General features: G+C 38.5%; 1 protein-coding gene across 1 annotated transcript; it reads right to left on the reverse strand.

Annotated features, from left to right (window-relative positions):
* Positions 1–21,791, reverse strand: LOC136256074 (uncharacterized). Its single transcript, XM_066048998.1, has 11 exons — positions 21,681–21,791; positions 11,934–12,066; positions 10,529–10,624; positions 10,227–10,319; positions 1,207–2,440; positions 699–1,157; positions 505–650; positions 411–458; positions 296–355; positions 204–248; positions 1–155 (listed from the first exon to the last, which is right to left on the reverse strand). Exons 2-11 carry the CDS (start codon positions 12,060–12,062, stop codon positions 123–125), a joined length of 2,343 nt encoding a protein of 780 aa, XP_065905070.1. The 5' UTR covers positions 12,063–12,066; positions 21,681–21,791; the 3' UTR covers positions 1–122.
* Between the last annotated feature and the right edge of the window lie 1,238 nt (positions 21,792–23,029).

Here is a 23,029-nt window from a genome sequence, read left to right on the forward strand (position 1 = left end):
AAATCTCATAAAAATACAAGGTTACATATTACAAACATGCAAAAATTAAACCAACAAACATTGCCAGCAGTCAAAACATATATTAAAAGTCCTGCTTCTATACATAAATTAAGTCAAGCACCTTAATCTTGTGCATAATGGTATTTCTCATGATCCTTAAACAAAATTCAGTATAATATTACTTTAAACAAAAAGAGACTAACCAGTCTTCCAGTAACAAGCATGGTGGGCATTTCACTTGCTTTTACCTAAATGGTGTAATAACTACATGTATGTATGTATGTTTGTATACCACCTCAACTGGAGAGCATAGTGGCTGCTCCTGATCTGTGTAGTTCGAATCATCAGTTGTTTGCTGTGGAGAATGTAAAGTGAATTGTAGTAGTATGACTGTTTGGGTTGAAAATTACTTGAGCTAATAGTTGCTCTGAGGGTAATACCTGTTCTCCAATTTCAAGCTGAAAAAAGGAATACAAACTTAACCAATAAGACCTAGGAGCTTACCTCTGTAGCAGCATGAAATATCATACTATTCTGAATTAATGGCCTAACATCAGGAACTATAAAACATGGAGCCACGGTTTTGGGAATTCCTTCCTCTTCGCAAGGAACTTGTGGTAACGGATGGTCAAGAACTTGATCAGCTTCTTCTAACAAGCAGTAATGTAAAATCTGATAAGTGACTGAATGGGACTTACCTTCACCACCCATCAACATACACAGTGTTATGACAAACACTGACACAACAATCATAATTATAACTACTGTTAATAGTGCTAACATCGTAACATATTTATCAGCATCAGTTGAGCTCTCAGTACCACTAGTGTGGTCGATTTGGTTGAGACCAATCTTGTAATGATTCATTTCAACAGCTTTGCAGCTGCATTGTGTTTCACAGTCTCCGGTAAAATAACATAACAAAAATGATTTTTTGGTAAGTTCTGAATCAATTGTTTTAGCTAAACACCTTAGTTTATCAGTATTTAAGCAAACATCGGTCAGTAAACCAGGTTGACACAATGCTGAAAATTTGTAAATTGGGAAGATTTCAACCACTTGAGTTTGTCTACTGTTGATTGCAATCATCTCTTGTGTCTGATCATGACCATATCTATTATCAGTTTTGTCAGAGACTCGCAAAAACAGTGACAAACCTATAAACAGATAGTCCAAAATGATAGAATAAATCATAAATTTACTTACCAGTAGTTTCAAAGTTCCCAGAAAATACAGTTCGAATAAGAATCCTAAGAAGTTCTGCATCGCAAGGGTACAGTGAAGTAACGCATATATACTGATCCTCTGAAGAATTGTCATCTTCATCTAATTGTGTGTAACCACTTTGTTTTGGGGCAGTTGATTTCCTTACCCCACAGATCTGCAAATGTAAGCAATCTTCAACCGAATCACAAAACTTATCAAGCTCAAAGTTAACAGGTTTAATAGGCTGAAATATAGACCCCAACGTGTTGCAGTTGCTATTACAGCCAGCATTCCACATTGTATCATTGAAGCACGGTAAATCTCCTCTATATAAATCAGCGTGTTTTCCATCTTGTTGCAGAAAGAAAGGTTCAGCAGCAGATACTGCATGTAGCAGTGCAAACAATGACAATAATAACGGTAGCAACTTTGAAATGTTAAATCTAAAATTAATCCTATTTCTGCTACCACCATGTTTAAAGTCCTGGTGATGGCCACCTATGTCATCATCAGTTGCATCCTCTTGGTATACCTGATCTTGTTTAGTGCCATTGTGGTGGTTCACTATTGACAGAATGGTAAAACATATTGCTTTGACTTCCTTTCCAGGTATACTCTGCAAATCGCCATACATGTCTAACTTTGTATCAGGTGCAAAAATGTGTTCCTGATAATATAGGTTCATCGTGTAGGTGAATTGGTTCGATGAATTGATGTTTATTACTATAGTGACAAGCATCATTGCAGCCTTCTGTGCATCAGCAGCAAAAATCAAGAAATGGAAAGTGTACGTGTCAAATTCTGTGTCGTAGTTAGCAATGTCCGACATAATGTATGTGATTTCTTGCTCAACTGGTACACTGCTATACATCAAAGTCATGTTTGAGTTAAAGGTAATAAAATCTTCAATTGGTGCCAGGATGTTGATATTCGGAGACATCACAAGATCTTGAAAGCTGACAAACTGTGTATGTGGGAGCATGCACACCGGCTGTGCTTTGAAATCCAATGAAAGATGATTCGTCACACAAGATGCACCATCACTGTTGACTCTTGCTTGGAGATGGGTTTTGGCTACTGGGAAGTTTCTTGCTCTTGAAATGCCTCCTGTTTCCAATGGACAGAGCCAATAAATCACGTAGTAGAAGAATATGTAGCAATGGTGGAGGAAACAGTTTAGCAAAGATACAGCAATGTTTTCTTTAAGGCATGTACTTTTTTCTTCTGAAGCAACCTACAGATTAAAACGACAATAATTTTTGCACAAGGATACTTTATACTACAGCAAAATGCACCCAAACATAGTACTTTTGAAACAAGGATACACAGTTTCAAAAATATGTTATATCATTGTGTACCCATCATCAGGATCATGAATATACACTGTAATTGGCTAGGATTGCACAGTCACACATTATCAAAAATTAATAAGCTATGAAACCATTACAGTGCATATCCTAACATTACTATAGAGCAAGCATGAGTGCAGTACACTTATGCAGTATATAATCATGCTTCTAGCCAGTGTTGGGTGTAATGCGTTACATATTATTATTACTTAATGCAGTAATGAAGTAATCTAATGTGCTACATTTCTTATTGCTAGCAATATCTAACGGACAGTTACTTTACATAAGTAATCATTGCTACTCGTTACTGTAATATCATTACCTAATGAAGAACTAACGTGTTACTTAACTAGTGTGTTGCTGTAATATTATTACCTAACAAAGTACCTTTATACATTGTGTAATACCAAGAATTCATAATAATATAAAGGGAGGGAGGGAGAGTATCCAATGCTCAATTGCCCCTTCAAAACACTGTTATAATATTATGCAATAGTGATCATCACCAAAATATGTTAACTTGCTCAAAGGGTTATAAGCGCGCAATATTGCAGTTAAAGATGTGCATTACGCAGACACAATTAATTATATTTTTTTCAGTGCATTAGAAAAGATGTGGAGGACGCTGCTATTCTCTTGATGAAGAACAGGACAGTGAAGACAGTTTTAGCACAAACAACTGGCAAGAAAGTGAAAAATACTACCAATGACCCAGTCGGTGAAGGAGACACTGACAATTCAGTGTGAGCAACCACCAGGACGAAACTTGCATGGTAGAACAAATTAGGTGGTTTCTCATAAGATATCACGATCCACAAGTTCGTCCGCAAGCACTGCTGACAACACAGCTGGCAGAGGTGATGCAACTCTAGTCCAACCACCAGCAGGCTCCTTTCAATTTTGCAAGAAGGTTACAAAGGAAACAGTGATGGTGGTTAAATAACATGCCCTATGAACAAGTGCAGCGGGTAATACCAAACGCTTTAAGTGATTGCAGGTCTTCCCTTTGATATATCAATGCCTATCAACACCTATCAGTGGTTCTTTTGCGGTGAAGCCTTGTACTGCAGTTTACTGAAATTTTACTAAAATATTTGGATATGATGTAACATTATAACACAGTGTGTTTTTTAAAGGGCAATACAGGCGTTGGATACTCTCCCTCCCTTTATATTACTATGAACTCTTGATAATATGTAACTAACATATTACTCTTTTAAACTGAAGTAATATATAACTGTAACGTGTTTCCTCACAGTGGTAGTAATGAGTAATAAGTAGCTAATATATTACTTTTTAAAAGTCCTGGCCCAACACTGCTTCTAGCACACTTTAGAGTAATAAAAAAATATAGGGATTTTCCTTCATAACTTACAGTCATCTCTTGTTTCACTACTTTTTATTGTTCAAACTCTACTTCATTTATAAATTAATAATTTTTTAATTACACTAGTTAAAATACATGTAGTTGTGAGTGTTGTATTAGAGTATTGTATCTTTATCTCACTACAGTACTAGGGATCATGATATAATACCTTATTTTCATGGCTGAGAAGAGTAACCTCAAGCTCAGCATTGATCATTATTGTGTCCTGATCATTTAAGGGGGCACGGCCCATTACACTCATTTTATAAGCCCAGCTTAGCTGCTACCCGATACTACCAAGGATACTACAGTCAGTATAGCACCCAAATAGTTTCATGGTGTCTAAATATGTACACTCCTTAAAGGAAAGTGTCAATATGGAAAATTTAACACTCTGGTATGGTTTCCTGGCATGAAGAAGAAGACTTGTTAATTGAAGATAAAAGAAGGACAAGTTTGAAATTATTGACTATAGCTTGTCTATACATATCATGCTTCTTGCTGAAATTCTCTAGACAAAGCCTCAAGTCTGCTTTCACTTTCATACACTTACTTGGAGATATAACCAAGGAAATCCAGTTGTTAATTGTCCATATAGAGTACAATGGGAAGGCCATTCACAATACCTACATTCAGATTTCGACCTGGCAAGAATCCACCACAGAGCAAAGCTTACCTGTGTAAAAGTTTAATACCAACTCTGCAGAGCCAACCTTCATTTCTCACATGCTGGCTGCTTTACTCACATACGTACGTGCACATGGACAAATATGTGTATGTAGGTAAAGGAAACAAGGTGTACACCCACAGCCAGCTTTCAGCAGACGGTGGGCACATGTTTGGCTTATAATAATGACAATTGATGTAGTCTAATGCAATTAGTGGCCAACCTATTGTACATATGCATACTGATTGTGGTGGTGACAAATTGATAACTACTGATTATTACATTTGTGACCTGATTTTGGAAAACTGACCATTGGGGCTTAAAAAATAACATCAGCACGAGATGGCACTACACCATCTGGCTCACCAGTTTCACACTTATCAAGTCTACATTCTGAAGTCAAAATCTCCAACAGGCATGTAAAAACTTGTACAGCACTCTAGTGATCTCCACAAGTAGCAATGCTGTTGGCTTTGACTGCCTTTGAAAGTTATGCAAAGGTGAAATTGTGTGTTTTGTGCCATTGTATTTTACTCAGAGCTCCCAGAGGTGCATGATTGGTTTGCCAATACAATACTCATGTATTATAAACCCCCACCCTCCACCTCCTTGTGGGCAACCATGACACAACTACTTTGTAGACTTCATGTAGAGTTGCAAATTTTGGTGTTATGTAGTAATCTAATCCAAAACAGCCAAGCTGTAAAGAGTATGGCCCTCAAAAAGGCTATGGTGAAAAAAGATGTGAAATCCAAGGTGGCGGCCAAGAAATGGCTGTGATGGTAGGTTAATGATAAACATTTTAATAATGACAATTCAGGTGAGTTTGCTGCTGCTTGGTCTTGGCACAAAATTCACCTGAATTCTCATTATTAAAATGTTTACCATAACCTACCATCACAGCTGCCACCTTGGATTTTACATCTTTTTTCACCATAGCCTTTTTGAAGGCCGCACTCTTTTTACAGCTTGGCTGTTTTGGATTAGATTTCACTTCTTTTTGTATTTGTATACCACAAAGCCGGCCTATGGCCGGCTTTGGGGCTTTTTAACCTATATTTTTCTTTACCACAGGAAGAAAAGATGAAGCAGATGTTAAATACTTTAAATATTTCTGATTTATCAGTAAAATTGTACAAATTATACATATATATATATATATATATATATATATATATATATATATATTACAGAACTCTACATGGTGTTTCTTTGTAACTGAACACTCTACAAGGTGACTTCTTCTAGTTGATCTTTGTATAGCATGAATTATTTGTAGCTGAACACTCTACAAGGTAACTTCTTCTAGCTGATCTCTCTACAGGGTGATTTGTTTGCATTTGAACTCTCTACAAGGTAACTTCTTCTAGCTGATCTCTCTACAGGATCACTTGTTTCTAGCTGATCTCTCTACAGGGTGAATTATTTCTAGCTGAACTCTTCACAGGGTGCAGCTGAACTCTATACATGGTGGTTTCTTTGTAACCGAACTCTCTACAAGGTGACTACTTCTAGCTGATCTCTCTATACAGGGGCGGATCTAGGATTTATAAAAGGGGGGGGGCTAACTCAAGGTACTAATCTCTTGGGTAGAGGTGTGTGAAGCACACTTCCCAGCATGCGAAGCATGCTGGAACTAGGGGGGTCTGGGGGCATGCTCCCCCAGGAAAATTTTGAAAAATAGATGCTAAAATACTGCAATTTGGAGACATTTCCACATAAAATTCATACCTGTAGATATTTTATATACTGCCTTTAGATTATATAGGTCTCTCTGAAGCATTTTGCTAATGGAAAAGTTTGGGTAGGTACAGACAACCAAGTACATGATGCACCCTTCTTACAATTGCACAGGTGCATGTTATGTTGAAAGTGGAAAATTTTGAAATTTGAACAACACAAGATTGAATCTGAGAGCATTTTCAATGGAAATTGTGTACCCGAATTAAGTATTTCCATACATATTAACTACACAAGCAGAATGAAGCCCTTTAAACAGACCAATGCACTTCATTGTATGTATAGGTGCAGGCAGATTTGGAAAAATTCCATAACAGAACCAACTACATGTTTCTAGTGAATGTTCTATTAGAGTAGTTAGCTGACTGCTCTATTAGAGTATCTCGATCTTGTACACCTCCAATGCTGATCCGGGTCCTTGTTGCATAAACTTTAGCAAAAATCCACTGATAATACCTTGGAAAGATGTTTATAAGGTGGTTTTATGAGTATTTGTATTATTAGTGATCATATAATTATGCTAAGACAAAATTTCATTGCAATACTCAGCATATTGATCAAGTAAAGCCTAAATATGAAGGGAGGGGCTTCAGCCCCCAAAGCCCCCCCCCCCCCTGGATCCGCCCCTGCTATAGGGTGATTTGTTTGTAGCTGAACTCTCTACAAGGTAACTTCTTCTAGCTGATCTCTCTACATTTGTAGCTGATCTCTCTACATTTGTAGCTGAACTCTCTACAGGTGATTTGTTTGCAGCTGAACTCTCTACATGATGGTATTTTTTGTAGCTGAACTCTCTACAAGGTAACTTCTAGCTGATCTCTCTACAGGCTGATTTGTTTGTAGCTGAATTCTCTACAGGGTGATTTTTTTGCAGCTGAACTCTCTACATGATGGTTTCTTTGTAGCTGAACTCTCTACAAGGTAACTTCTTCTAGCTGACGTCTCTACAAGGTCACCTGTTTGTAGTTGAACTCTCTACATGATGGCTTCTTTGTAGCTGAACTCTCTACACGGTAACTTCTTCTAGCTGATGTCCCTACACGGTCACTGGTTTGTAGCTAAACTCTCTACATGGTGGTTTCTTTGTAACTAAACTGCCTACAAGGTAACTACTTCTAGCTGATCTCTGTACAGGATGAATTGTTTGTAGCTGAACTCTCTACAAGGTAACTTCTTCTAGCTGATCTCTCTACAGGGTGATTTGTTTGTAGCTGAACTCTCTACAGATGATTTGTTTGCAGCTGAACTCTATACATGATGGTTTCTTTGTAACTGAACTCTTTACAAGGCAACTTCTTCTAGCTGATCTCTCTACAGGGAAATTTGTTTGTAGCTGAACTCTCTACATGTTGGTTTCTATGTAACTGAACTTTCTACAAGGTGACTTCCTTTAGCTGAACTATCTCTTTCCGTAGTTGAACTCCCTACAAGGTAACTTCTTCTAACTGATCTCTCTACAGGGTGAATTGTTTGTAGCTGAACTCTCTAAAGGGTGATTTGTTTGTAGCTGATCTCTATACACGTTACTTGTTTCTAGCTGATCTCTTGAATTCTCTTCAGGGTGACTGCTCTATTAGGGTGACTGCTCTATTAGAGTATCTCGATCTTGCACTTGCTACACCAAGTTGGATTTCGTGTTATAACTCTGTGGCTTTAAGTATGATTCTTCTACACCATTGAAGAGCCTTTCTAAGATGATTACTCCATCTGTACAGCGACTTTCAAAGCATTACCCCAAGCGGTTTATCTGGTAGGCATGGCAAGTAATCGTTTTTATTAGCTAATCTCGATTGCATAATTGCTACACACTGTTGGCTTTTTTTATTGTATCTTCCTGGTTTTTAGCTCGATTTCTTTCAAACCACAAAAGGTTTGAGGTTCAACAGTTAACCTATTCACCCACCGATTTTCAGCTTCTTCCCATTAGTGGTTTACCCTGTAGGCATGACAACATATTGGTGTTATTTTTCGTGAATAATCACTAATAACTCTTTGCCTGTTTATCATATTCCAGCCAAAGTTGGTACCGAGATGTGCCTTTTTACCCTCCTTCTGTGTGTCAAATTTCAAGGCAATCGGATATGGCATTCGCATTTCATAGCAGTTTTTGCAAGTGTCCGAAAAGAGGAAGAAAAATAAGAAAAAAACAACAAAAAACTAAGAAACTAAGCCAATTTTTGAAGTCGCATATCTCGGGAACGCTTGAAGCGATTTCGCTTAAATTTGGTAATTGGATTACTGAAGTTGGAGGGAGTGTCCACAGCAAAAATCGTCTTGTTTCATCAAGGCAGCACAGAGCTACGGAGGTGTGAAAATTGCATTTTCGTTCTTCCTGTCACTATACTCACGGGTGTTGCATGCCGGTTTCTTGAGCCGCACAACACACTACCATGTGTCTTGCATTTAAAAATTGTCAATTCAAAAATGAAGTAGGAATCTATGCAAATAGCAGGGGTGGATCCAGACTTATAGAAAGGGGGGGTCAAAATTGAACTGAGGCACTACATTGTCTCCGGTTTGATAAGGTGAGACCAAAAAAAAAAAAAAAAAAAAGGTCACATCCAGCTGACAATAGCTGCCCACCTCACCAACCACGCATTTATAGCTGATAAAGTACATAAAAATCCTTAAATAGCTCACTACACACTGTTTTAATACTGTGACTGCTTTATTAGAGTGACTGCTCTAATAGAGTATCTCGATCTTGGTATACTAAAAATTTTTGGAGGGGGGTCAAGAGCCCCCTTTGACCCCCACTGTATCCGCCCCTGATAAATAGTAGTGGAACAAGAGATGAATGATGGTGTTATAGCATAGCTTGGTGGGAAGTCTCTACTTTGGCATTAAACAAAATAATTGTTATAGCCAATGTGCCAAAGTAGGGACTTTTCCACCTAGCTATGCTGTAATACCATCATTCATCTCTTAAAATCCTCTTAAAAAATCACTGAAATAATACTAGTATATAATACACCATTAAACACTTAAAGGTGGCCGGATATAGAATTTTTTTTAAAAATCACCAAAACTCGAAAATTAGTCTCACTGCCTGACCACAATCACAAGGCTAGAGGCCAAACAAAGCAGCGCACGGCCACCATTTTATGCCACAGTAACAAACTCACCAGTGGGATGTGCCTTTTGGGGTTCTGACGAGTGTAGGCCTGTGCCTTGTCTTTTCTTCTATCTTCAATCAGGCTGCTTGTCTTCTTCTTCATCCAATGAAACTATACCAAGGTGTTAATTTTCTGTATCAACACTTTCTTTCAGCAGCATATTTAGATACCACAGAATTATTTCAGAGCTGGATTTCAGAAACGTTCAGTCCCAGTGCTACTATAAGAGGTATCTAGCAAATTCGTGATTGGGATCCCGTTCGCGACAGCTTCACAACCACACCCAACAAATAAAGATCTAGGTGGACTAATAGTAAGAGTATGGAGACCACAACTTTTAACAATCTAGCTATTTACTTAGCAGTACTTAACAGTAAACAAGATCCTTATTGGTCTAGCTGGCTGCACACCCCTTGGCTGACTCAAGATATTCTAATACAACATCATGTATGATATTCTAATAGAACAGTCACAAGTTACACTGTAGCTAGCTGTACTACAACAAAAAAGCTAAACAAACTAGTGTTGTGTTAATTTAGAAATGAAGTATGTCCCTAGGATGTTTTTCAAAGGTGGAATTTTGGGCAGCGTGCAAAATTTTTGGGGCGATCCCTACTTAAATGGTACTACCATACTGCTGATACATAACATACATACTGCATTACTCTTAATGGGCTTACACCCGTTTGCATCTGGGCAGCCAGAAATACTACAAGAAACACAATGACATTATTAATTAAAACAATGCATGCATGAATATATACTGTACATATATTTCTAACTTCACAAAAGCTCTCTGGAGAAGTCAGCAATACTTTGGACTCAGTTATACGTGGTTCTAAAAAGGGTTGACTCGTGATCTGTGTATCTTCTTTCTGTTGAAATTAACAAAATCAGTAGTAAAAATGTTCATGCATGCAAACAATGACACAAGAGCCATATATTGTGAACATCTGGTAGTAGGGAATTACAACAAATCTGGGATCAATTCAAGTGGAACTTTGGAATCTTAGAATACATTTTACTTATCACTCATTTGCTAAACACTAAACTTTCTTGTTATATAGAATATAAACTTACATACCTGAGAAAAGTCATTACCATGTTGCTGTAAACAATACAGAGGCACTTCATGTGCTGTAGAATGATGAAATGGCTGCACCAAAGAATTTCCAGTCTGCTGCAAAATTATGTTATACATAAACACTATTATGCATTCAAGTACACTTTGATTCAATTTATAGAAATATTTAGGTGGTCACTGGCTAGAAAATGGCTTGTTCCTACAATTAATAGCTGTTTTACAAACTATGACATAAAGTTCATGTTATTGTTATGTAATAGTTAGAGATCTACCAGCTAGGAGGATCTTCGTGATTTTAAAACCCAAGGCGAAGCCACAAAGATCAGAGGTCTCTTAGGGATTTTAAAGACCTCATTATCTCCCAAAGATCAAAGGGTTTTATGCACACCATTTTCTAAACTTAGTTAGAAACTGCCTACAAGGTTTCTACACTGTTTAGAACCTTTCAGAAGATGTAGGTAGCCAAGTCCACATCATCTGAGAGGCTCTAAATAGTGTAGAAACCTTATAGGCAATTTCCTTGGTTGCAGGAGCATTCTAAGTGCTTTAAAAAATTTCCTTGAGCAAGTCAGATGAAGAAAGCAAGAGAAAAATGGCAATATATGGCTGCTACTATCAAGCTTTACTTGTTGACGTCAGCAGCACACCATGACATTACCAATGATGCCTGTCTTTTCCAGAAAGTACTTAATTTTTGCTTTTGGCTTTGCAGATTGTTGTTTGATGAATATAGCAAATAAGCATGAGCTAGACCATAAGTTACTAACCAGTTAGTAACCTTGTCTCAGGTTTCTGTTTAATATCGCTATACTTCAGACACCAAAGGCAATACTGCGTAAAAAAGTCTAAGGTGAGTTCAAGTCAAAATAAACCAAAACAAGTACCATCAGTGCGTGTCACCGCAGTATACATACCTTTGTACAAACAAATTCTTGCCCTAGGATATTTATAAGGTTTTCTTATGCCATTTTTAGGTAGGGCTGTATTTGTGTATGCCCGTGAAATTCAGTTAAAAGTAGTTCCTACAGTAGTACTGTAAATGACAAAAGTTTGGCACAACTAAAGTTTGGTGAATTTGGCAATTTGAACAAAATTTCATTCACCAATAAACTGTTTTATATTTTTTGACTGTAAGCTGAATTTGAAAAGTTTATTTGCTAAGGTGATGGGCATACTGACCTACCAGACTTTTATAACTAGGGTTTGCCCATGTTTCCTCATCTATGGTACATATTATGCATCTTGTTTATTTGGTAAGTTCCTTGTTACTTTGGCTAGCAGACAGTGGAAACACAGCTAGTTTGATCACATTAGAGTTGCTACAACTTTAATTTTATCTGTTATTTTCTAAACTGTTCCAATGACCAGTTAAATAGGATCCATACTTCCTAACATACATACGTACTTTACGGGTTGGAGAAAAAAAGACTCTCACTCCTTTGCTTGGTATACCACCACTTCTGGATATATGCTCCTTCAGAAATTCTGGTCTGTGGCTAGAGCTTAAAACCAACGAATACTTGGAAGATTCCATTTTTCTAGAAACAAACAAATAAATAAAATTGAACATTTTGATTTCGGAATACCAGCATGTGAGGTACAGTAATATACATGTATAGTTAAGTCACTTATTAGCAAAGAAGCCTTGTAACTGGCTAAGGCCACTCACTTGCTTTACCATACCTGCAGATAAGTGTGAACATCCTCAAAGCATGTGTTACAATAACATGCCGACATTGAATATATTATACTCAAGTACTTGGTATTTGGATTTAGTATCTATTGATCATAGCACTGACATAGCAGTGTCATATTGACTGTACAATTGATATAAAAATAGGAGGAGACTTCAGAAGGAAAATAATAATGATATTATCCAGTATAGTAGTAGCAGTACAGTATATTAGTGATCATGAGGGTTTGGGCTTATCTGACCAAAAATATCACCCTAAACCAGCCTCACAATACCTTCATGGCACCTTGACAGTATTGGTTGGGTATAACCAAGCCCAAAATGCCTTCAGTATGACCTGAAATGCTTCCAAAAAGTTGCTATGAAATTTAAAAGAAATATTAAGTGAAATTTTCTACTGCCTGCCTGCCTGCCTGTCTGACTACCTAACTCCTTCAAACAAATGTAACTCAATAATCATAAAGGATATGGCTTGATTTTTTCACTGTTACGTCGCTTCAGCCTGACAGGTGCCTTTTGGCATACCACAGTACGTACATGCATGTTTCATACACTCACCTGTGTCCCATTTATTTTTAAAAGGTGTTGGTTTGTGGTAGCGCTGCGTGATGGTTTCTCTATGATGGACTTTGTCATGGTTACATGCCTTCACAGGGTGTATCTAGGATTTTTCAAAGGGGGTTACCCGATTTGGTAGTGAGATATTGATTATTGATGCAGGGGTCTAGGGCTCAACCCACAGCCACTGAAAGATTTTGAACATCAAATGTTTCAAAATTTACTAGTTCCCTTTAATTATGGCTTTAATATGGCTAGTCAGAAGTACCGCATGTAGCGGTCCACTATATTCAAATTCTCTAGTTAAAAGCTCAAATAATGTTTCAATGCATTTACATTAATTACACTAACTTGCAATCTGTTATGAATGTTCCATTAGAGTACTTTTGACTGCACTGTTAGAATCAACTGACTGCTCTATTAGAGTATCTTGATCTTTACTAACATTTTCCTTGTATAGTTAAATTCCCTAATCACCCTCTTGAACAAGTTACCTTTTACATGTACTGTAGCTATAGAACCCCAGGCCCCCCCCCCCCCTTCCAAATACGCCCCTGCCTTCACCATCATCTTTTCACCTTATTTCACAGTAAAAAAACAAAATTACTGTAGTAAACAACATGAGATTCAGAATAAAACAATAGTTCCAAGTTTCTCCACCTGGTCAACACCAATTAATAAATACTGTAGTGTGATGGAGTCTGACACTAAGTACAGCACGTATGTGGAGATTCTTATCCCAGGGTACAAGGATCTACTGTATGATATAGCTAACCTAGTGGGACAATATAAAGTGATGAATCATCTTCCTTTATTTCATTGCATATTTGTTATGATCCCAAAAATTCAATCTATATATATATATACTTGGTTAAACATTGTGGTGTATATTACCTTAGTTTAAAATATCAATGTGGTGACTATTCAAACTCAATCACTGCTTGATGCTTGAAAATGATGTTTAATCCCTTATATGTAAAATCGATCATGGCATCACTCAAGTGTGGTTACTATAGAAGGTGCAGTATTCAACCAAGGAAATACGGTAAGCAATATCTACAAGCTGCAGCAATCTACAAGCTTCAACAAGACACACTTAACCTTTCAACACAAAGCAAGCATAAAAGTGATATTAATGAACAGAATCTCTATGATGTACAGTATGGTGGTACTGTATAAGTAAGGGTTTGGACTTTTTGCCCTATAATATCACCCAAAGAAACTGTGCTTCACTTTTCATTGGTGGAATTAAACAAGCATAACCAAACCCCAAAATGCATTCAGAATAACTCTAAAGCTTTCCAACAAGTTTCTATGGAATTAAAAGTGAAAAATCTATTTAACTGAATTTTCAACTAACTGACTACCTGATGTTGCCTTCAGCAAGTATGGTTAATGCTACGTGCTTGACTTATTCACTGTTTGACTACACTTCTGATTGAGGTACACCCTTTTCACCAACCGCAGTAACTACAGTGCATGTATCATGGACTAATCTTTGTCCTCCTTTGTGTTCCACCCACCACTACCATGTAGATGTTGGTTTTTGGTAACATATGATGTCAATGTAGTGGGTTATATATCACAAGAATCATCCGTAATTGCTGGATTGATTGCACAGGCACTTCTCGTACTGTTTTTCGTTTGAAAATGCATTACAGGTAGAACGTACATGAAAATGAAGCAGAATGGCCACTTCACCTCTCAGTGACATTGACAGTCAGGGTGCAAACTTATCATAGTGGCTGGTGGATTGCAATGGCGCTTCTCACACTGTTCTTGTTTTGCAATGTTGTAGTACGGTAGTACTGTTTAAGTAAGAATCCCCTCAAAAATGATGCGAGCTGCTAAAATGCCACCTTCAAAAATCATCCTAGAGACATCTTACACCATGAAAATCACCTTTACGGAATAGTATTAGTCCATGCATCTAACATAAAGTACAGCATTAAAAGCAAGAAAACACTTACCAGAGACCAGATATAGAATTTTCAAAAAATCACCAAAACTTGAAATTTGGTCTGCCTACCTCACTTCCTCATCTTAGTGAGGCCAAACGAAGCAGCGCACGGCCACCTTTTTACAATAACAAACTCACCAGTGGGATATGCCTTTTGGGGTTCTGACAAGTGTAGGCCCTCTTTGCCTTGTCGTTTCTTGTATCTTCAATCAGACTGCAGCTTGTCTTCTTCTTCATCCAATAAAGTCAATCATATTGAGGCATTAATTTTCCGTATCAACACTTTCTTTAAGCAGCAAATTTAGACACCACAGAATTAATTCAGAGCTGGATTTCAGAAACGCTTCAGTCCTGGTGCTACTATAAGAGGTCTAGATATCTGCAACTTCGTGATTGGGATCCGTTCGAGATAGGTTCATGACCACACTAAAGATCTAGGTGGACTAATAGTGATAGAGTGCGGAGACCACACCTTTTAACAATCTACTTATTTACTTAAAAGTAAACAAGACAACCTCACCCCTTATTGGTCTAGCTATACAATACAACAGTCATGTATGATATTCTAATAGAACAGTCACAAATTACATTGTAGCTAGCTGTGCTACAACAAAAAACTAAACAAACGTATTTTAATTTAAAAACGAAGTAGGGATCTACGTATAATAAAAAGTAGTGAAACAAGAGATGAATGATGGTTTACAGTATAGCTTGGTGGAAAAGCTCCTACTTTGGTACATTAGCTATAATTTTGTTCAGTGCCAAAGTAGGGACTTTCCCAGCAAGGTATGCAGTAATACTATCTCTTGTTTCACTACTTTTTATTGCATAGATCCCTACTTCATTTTAATTAACAATTTCAAATATATTATGTAGGTGGTAGAAAGCTGAAAATGAAGTTGGATAGCCAATATCGCTTTCCAGTAATTGTGGGAGCATGTGCGTAAACATTCTCAATTAATATGCCTGGTTGTCTCCATTCTTTCCTTAGATGCAGTATGTGTTGACCCACCAGTCATTACAAAATGTAAACAAACAAGTATAACATTTGAGTAGGGATCACCATACAATACGATAGTACTGTATAGTAGGGACCACAAAGGAGTAGGTGTGGCCAACAAATAACATCACCCAGAAACCAGCCTCAATATTTCCTGACGACAATGAGGCAGTATTAGTTAAGCCCAAACAAACTTTCAGATCAACCCGAAACGCTTTCAACAAGTTGCTATGGAATTTGTTAAAAAATAATTATTTAACAGAATTTTCTAGTGACTGACTGACTTACTGCCTGACTGGTGCCTTCAGACAACTGTAACTCGATAATGGCTATGGCTACGGGCTTGATGTTTTCACTGTTCGATGTCGCTTCAGCCCGAGAGGTGTCTTTTGGCATATGTACAATGCATTCTTCATGGACTTCCCACTGTCCTCCTTTGTGTCCCATTCATCTTTGCTGACAGCGAAAAGTGTCGATTTAGCTGTAGCATGTGATGGCTTCCCTTCATATTAATGGAAATCGTCTGTATTTTTCATAGTGGCAATTTTGATTGCAGAGGTGCTTATCGAACAGTTCTTGATTCATACTGCTGTATAACGGGTTGAACATAGCCAACAACAAAGCGTAATGGATACTTTACTTTTCAGACGATAATTGGTAGCTGGCATGCGCGGTACCATTTCTTTTGGTATGCATGGATTGCAGAGATGCTTTTTGAATAGTTCTTGATCCGAAATGCTGTGTAACGGGTTGAACATAGCTGACAATGAAGCGTAATAGGTACTTCACTTTTCAGACGATAATTGATATAGCTGGGGCGCACGGCACCATTTCAGATGCGGTATGCGTGGGTTCGCCAGTCATAATAATATTACAAAAAAGTTAACAAACAAGTACACAGAAAAATTTGGAATTTTCAACTAGAGTAGGGACCATAGCACATCGATAAAAAGTACTGAAACAAGCTGGAGTAGTGCATGATATTAAATCACAGTAAAACAATAAGAAATGTTATGTCCCTACTGTGCTCAAGATACCATAATGGAAATGTACAGTAGGGATATAACACTTCCTATTGTTTTACTGTGATTTAATATCATGTACTACTCCAGCTTGTTTCAGTACTTTTTATCGATGCGCTATGGTTCCTACTCTAGTTGAAAATTCCTGTGTACTTGTAGAAATAGAATGCACTGGTCACTACGTATAGTCATCATACAATATGATTTCTGTATTAAGATGTGAGCTTTTCTGGCCAAAAATATCACCCCAAAACCACAATACTTTCTAGAAATGAAATTTAAACATGCAAATCGGTCAGTGTATCAAAAAGTATCAGCAACATTCATAGCCTGTAATACCATATCGTAGAGTCAGGTTGTTAAGCACATCTGTATATTAAGCGCATGTTTGTTAAGCGCATATACTTTTCTTGTGATTAACTATGACTGATAAGCGCATATGGTCAAATGTGATGACAAAGCTATCTACACATGGGAAGAAAAGCTGGAAATACAGAAAATTAATGTCTCCTCGAGCGCTTATATCTCCATTGAGGTCTTCCTTCACTATGTATACAGCAAATCAGCCTTCTGAATTGCAATCATCACAAAGGATTTCACTCAGAAATGGAGTCAAATATCTTTATACACTGGAGTGGTGACCAGCACAAACTACTAACTACTCTATTACAACATAGTGATTCCATGTTAAATACACCACAACTATTTATTAGGCATACCGTATAGCAGAAAATTTTGGCTGGAGAAAATTTTGGCGAATTGATCATTGACAGAAATTGGCAAATAATAGTTGGCGAATGGCAAGCGAGGCAAGGCATGTGCATGGGCACTGAGCTGAATCGCTTGAGCTGAATTGCCCATCTGCCTGAGCTATTAGTCTAAAACAAAACCATTCTGTATTCAATGGGATACTTGCGGAAGACTAACTACTCAACGCTGTAACAGGATTCACTCACTGATGAACAGTGTCTACTACAATTTCAGTGCTTAGATAAATGGCGAGTAAAATTTTAGCGAATCCATGCATGCACTTGCCAAAATTTTCTGCTATACAGTATGTGCCTTAAAGATAGTACGACTTTTTACAACAGAAATTTTCACAGAAAATTATAAGCGCTGTGCTTATTAATAACCTGTCTCTACAGTACCTATTTCACTGCCAATGCAAAAGTCCCTATAGCAGCAGTAAACTTTCACTGAAAAGTTATGAGCTTAGCAGTGGTTTGTTCCTATGTCCCTAAATCATTATTAGCTTAGTAACGGTCTCCATGGCAACGGTTGCTAAGGCTCATTGTTAGAGAAATATTTTAGGGAATTTGCTATTTGCACCTTAGCACCACACCCCAACAATTGTTGCTTAGCAACTAAAGAATGAGTATGGTATTGACATGGAATAGGATGGGTAGGATAAATGTCACTCTTGATGCATTAAATTTCATTCGGCAAACACTCATGGTATTTACTCCTACTACTCATGCTATCACTAGTACTAACTGACTAATTACCATTGTTCACTGATATCATGTATTATAATCTAGCTACTTCAAGTCGGCACAGTATATGTATCGCCCACCTCTAACATATAAATAGCTAGGTATGGCGTTTAGATGGGTGTGCATTTAGCCAGCTAAATTGAAGTTTCCTGTGGGAAATGTTTGTATGCAATGAGTACTTGTTTGTATCTTTCACCTTGTCTTCGACCCTTTGCATTCACCTCTATGATATGTTAAATCTTTTAAATACTGGATTGTCAACATTGGCAAGTGTTCTGAGCTGTAAAGTAAGCTGGGGGGATTGCCCCTTCACTTTTTTGAACAGTGGAGGAGCAGTGCCCCTCACCTTTTCCAATGCCCAGTTGCTAAAGTACATGCAGAACTGTTGTACCTCTTTTTTGTCTTAGCCAAGTTAGCCAACTCAGGAATGATTTAGTTAATCGAGGTTGTAATATACTACGTGAATCAGTGCTGGGAGTGAAAAAGACTGATACTAAAGACCGATACTCTAGTAGAGCAGTCACCTGATTACATTAATAGAACATCCAGCGGAAAGATTAAGTTGGTTTTAAATCTGCTATGCAAATTGTTCAGTCTGTCTTCATTAACAAGTGTACGAGTCTATCTTCATTTATTTTAATTATACTGGACAGCCAGTAATTACTGATGTGTCCAGGGAGACCAGTCCCAAGAAAACTCAAATACACACGTACACGATTAGCTAACTACTTACATATACATGCAATTATCCCTGTACATTATCTACCAATAAATCGACTGATTTCAACTCAAGTAAATGGTGGGGGTAAGTGATTCCATTCATCAATTATTCTTGGAAAATAACTAAATTTATATGAATTAGTGTTTATAAATGGTATTGAGAAGTGTAAATTTACTGATGCATATACGTACTTGTACACTCATTGCCATAATATTATAGGAGGATCCTATTCAAGTACACATGCGGTACTGTGACCGTGTACCACTGAAAGTGCTCTCAGATTCAAGCATTCAAAATTTCCTGTGGGATATCCCCCAGATCTTCTAGCATTGGTATGCTTCGGACGCTAGTGTACTTCGCACAATAAGGTACAATTAATTTTTAATTAATTTTATTTTTTTAAGATACTAAGACAATGATAATATAAACACTTAAACAGTGGGCAGAGAGGCAAACTCTGCCCAGTCCTGGGATGATGGTATTGTTGCCATTACAGAAGCAGCATTGCCACGTTGAACATCAATGGCAACCTTCTGAACCAAAAATTGGGTGGCCCTATTATCAACAGACTGTTCCATCACCCGGGAACCTATCCGCCTCACTACTGAGCATGCACATGATCCCCAAGCACCAAAGGTCTCAACACATAAAGGGGAGAAGTGAAATGATGGAATCAGAGAATACTTTCTGCACTTAGCTGACTCTGCAGAGTTTGCCAGCCGGCTGGCACCACTTGCAGAAGTAGATAAATTAGATGGGGCCAGGGTGTCTGAACAGGTAAAGTCCCAGAGCAAGGGTAAGCCCCGTGACCAAGGAATTAATGACATGCCATCTGGCCTCTTACCATCATTACGACATACACCGACTGGCTCCAAAACAGCAGGAACACCTCCAGACACCAGAGCACAACGAATAGTTTCATTCACTGCAGCGTGCCGAGGAATATGGCCTCCACTACGCCTGCAAGACAAACCGTGAGTTCCAAAAACATCAACTTTACTGCTACAAACACACGTATGCTCGACAACGATGGGAACACTGAGACGTAGACCAAGAGTAATCCTCAAAGATTCATTGTCCAGCTTAGTGCCCAAGGAAGGTACAGGTAGAGCACCAAGCCACGCACCAGACTCTGAGGAGGAAACTGACAGTAGACGAGCCTTTGTTCTAGCATCAGAGGCAGAGTCCAAAAGAGGTGAAAAATGGTGTTCGTAAAGCAGTTCGTCCCAACTACGTGGATAATGTCTGCGGTCTTCAGGGGGCATAGGATATTCAGCAGACCATTGGTCAAGAGCCTCGTGGAGGAGAGAAGATTCAAAAGTTAAACCGGAAGGAGTCAAGATGGAAGAAACTAGTTCGGAGGTACTACGAAGGGAATAAAGATAACTGGGCAGACTTAAATCAATAGCACTACGGATTCCCAAACCTCCTTTGGCAGCAGGGAGAATAGACCGAGCCCACGCAGAAGAACTGATGTTTATGTTGGTAATAGTCTGGAGGGAAGTGCGGATTAACTCATCAAACTTCTCTAAAAGTCCAGGAACCCTCCAGGATGGAGAAGTGCGCAGGAGATAAAGGAGTTTGGGGATGGCAAAACAATGACGCAGCACATAAAAGGCATCATGAGCAAATAAAGTCTCCAGATGTGAACTAAGAGTCTGAATACATCCAAGCTTGGATTCGAAACTTGAAGGTAGTGCATCAAGAGTAATAGGGGAACCCAACAAAGTCACCTCTGAAGAATCAAGGAGACGGACCCCAGGTGCAACAGATTGTAGTTCATCAATAAAGGGGGTGGAAGATGCACCTGCAATGTATGCTTCACATTTGGAAAGGTTCAAGGAGAGTCCCAGGGAAGAAGATTGTTCCAGAATAGTTGTAAAATCTGCTAGAACAGACTGTGGTGAGCCGCCGAGAATGCCATCATCAAGATACCAAACATTAAAAGTTGATACAAGCTCTCTAGCCAAGGAATGGATGGCTAGACTGAAAAGGACTGGACCCAAGGGGTCACCTTGCTACACACCAGTAGCAGATGGAATGATGGAATCACCAAAAAACAGGTGAGCTGAGGTACGATAAGCAAGCCAGACAAAGGGAAATAAACAACTAAACTTCTCCCTCACAACGTGAAGAAAGCGGTCACGCCTGACGCTATTGAAAGCATTGCGGTAGTCCACCTTGAGTAGAACTAGTGGATGACTGTGAGTACTTGATGACAAAAACTTACGGGCAGCATGAACCGCTGCCTCACACCCACCTGAGGTTCCAAAACCTACGTAACTGCACTGGGCGAAAGAAAAGTCCCAACTCACTCCCTAAACAAAGGCAAGCAGTTTTTGCAGCAAGACGACGAAAAACACTACCAACAGCAATTGGGCGGAGACCACCCCCAGGCTTTCGTAAGGCCACAAGGTTTGCCCCAAAAAAGAATGGTTGAAAAACAGGATGGAACTTCCCTGACAACATGTAGTTGATCAAGAAGGTAAGTGACTTCAACAAACAAACCCCAGCTTCCCAAGTAGACTTGGAAATCAATTAATACTTTGTAACTGACAACCACACCCCACATGACTTAAGTTTCCCGGCTAGCTCCCCCAACTTTGGACTACATCACCCTCGACACTGTCTACTGATACCATAGATAATATACCTAGGTATAGACTATTATCAAACAAGCGGATATTTTACTTGTAAATACTTACTTATTTCCAGCGCAGCGTAGTATGAGGCAACGAATTGTAACTCTTTTGCGTGTCTTCGTCAGAGAAGTGTTGAGTAACAACTAATTAATTCACCACAACTTAACCCACGCATCACAGCTAAACAAAGAAGTCGTGGGCGTGCATCAACAAATACCACGTGAACCTATCGGAAACTTTCACAAGGATGAATTCAATCTTTTCTACAGAAGTCTGATAAGTGAGTAAGGGTCGAGGTAGACATTATGAAGGGTAGGGTATTAGACTCTTTCCAAAAGTACGTCATTGCTACGGCAACACCTTTCCGCCATTTTGAATGGGGCCACAGTAGAAATCTGGAAATCTCGTACGCTATTTTCGAAGTGTCGGACCCCTCGATGGTGAATAATCTCGACTGCGCTCCATTGAAATCTGGTGTTAGCAGCAGCTTGAACAGAGTCATATTGTTGAGGGACAACCCATCAATACCTTTGGGGTGGCAGAATTAGTGTTTCTGGTTAAAGGCAGCTGGTTATCATGGCTGAACAAGGCATGAGACATCGACAGCAGTCAACAACAGTAATTGCTTTGTTGGAGGTTTTGTCAGCCCATACAATTAAGTTTGCATGATCAGCTGCCGCTACAGTCACTATTACTGATCAGTACAAAAGTCAGTGAGGAGCATAGGCGGATCTAGGAGGCACTGTCAGGGGGGGCCAAGGGGGGGCAAGAAGTTTTAGTGTACAACAGCATCTATTCCACTAAGAGGAATTCTAGTACACAGGTTATATTCAGTTGTATAACTATATTCAGCATAGCTGGATGAATGATAGACATACAATTTTAAGATTGTAGTTAGAGAAAATTTTTAAAAATTAGACCTCCTAGGTTTGAATTTGGGAGCATTTTTGGTAACATTTAGCTAAAAAGTGTATGCTTGCAATGTATATAAAGATTAGTTAGCCTATCTGAGATAAAACCTGTTTGATGGTAATAAATCAAAATATAAAGGTGTAGCTAGCATTGTTATGACATTAGAGTAGTGACTGCTCTATTAGAGTATCTCGATCTTGGCACAAAAACTTAAGCTTACTTTCTTTATAATGTACAGTATAACTGTAAAGTACATTTATAACTGTTGTCTTCTATTTACCCATTGGCTTTCTATACTTCTGAATACAGTATGAATGCATGATTCCAGTTTCTGGTATCAATATAGTACTGTGAGTCCAAGGGGGGCAAGGGAAGGGCCAGGGGGGGCACAGCACCCCTTGGCCCCCCCTCAGATCCGCCTATGGTGAGGAGTATAAATGGTTAATGTAATTCACTTGGGTCTTCAGCTTATACTGTTTCAGCTAGTTACTAATATACAA

The sequence above is a fragment of the Dysidea avara genome, chromosome 5 (assembly GCF_963678975.1).
Source record: "Dysidea avara chromosome 5, odDysAvar1.4, whole genome shotgun sequence".
NCBI lineage: Eukaryota > Metazoa > Porifera > Demospongiae > Dictyoceratida > Dysideidae > Dysidea > Dysidea avara.

Excerpts from the sequence above, each read along its gene's own strand:
- LOC136256074 (XM_066048998.1), bottom strand. The coding sequence starts at position 12,062 with ATGGAATCTTCCAAGTATTCGTTGGTTTTAAGCTCTAGCCACAGACCA. Across the intron at positions 1,158-1,206 it reads TGGGAACTTTGAAACTACTG|GTTTGTCACTGTTTTTGCGA; the intron begins GTAAGTAAATTT and ends ATCTGTTTATAG. Across the intron at positions 356-410 it reads CAGAGCAACTATTAGCTCAA|CAAACAACTGATGATTCGAA; the intron begins GTAATTTTCAAC and ends CATTCTCCACAG.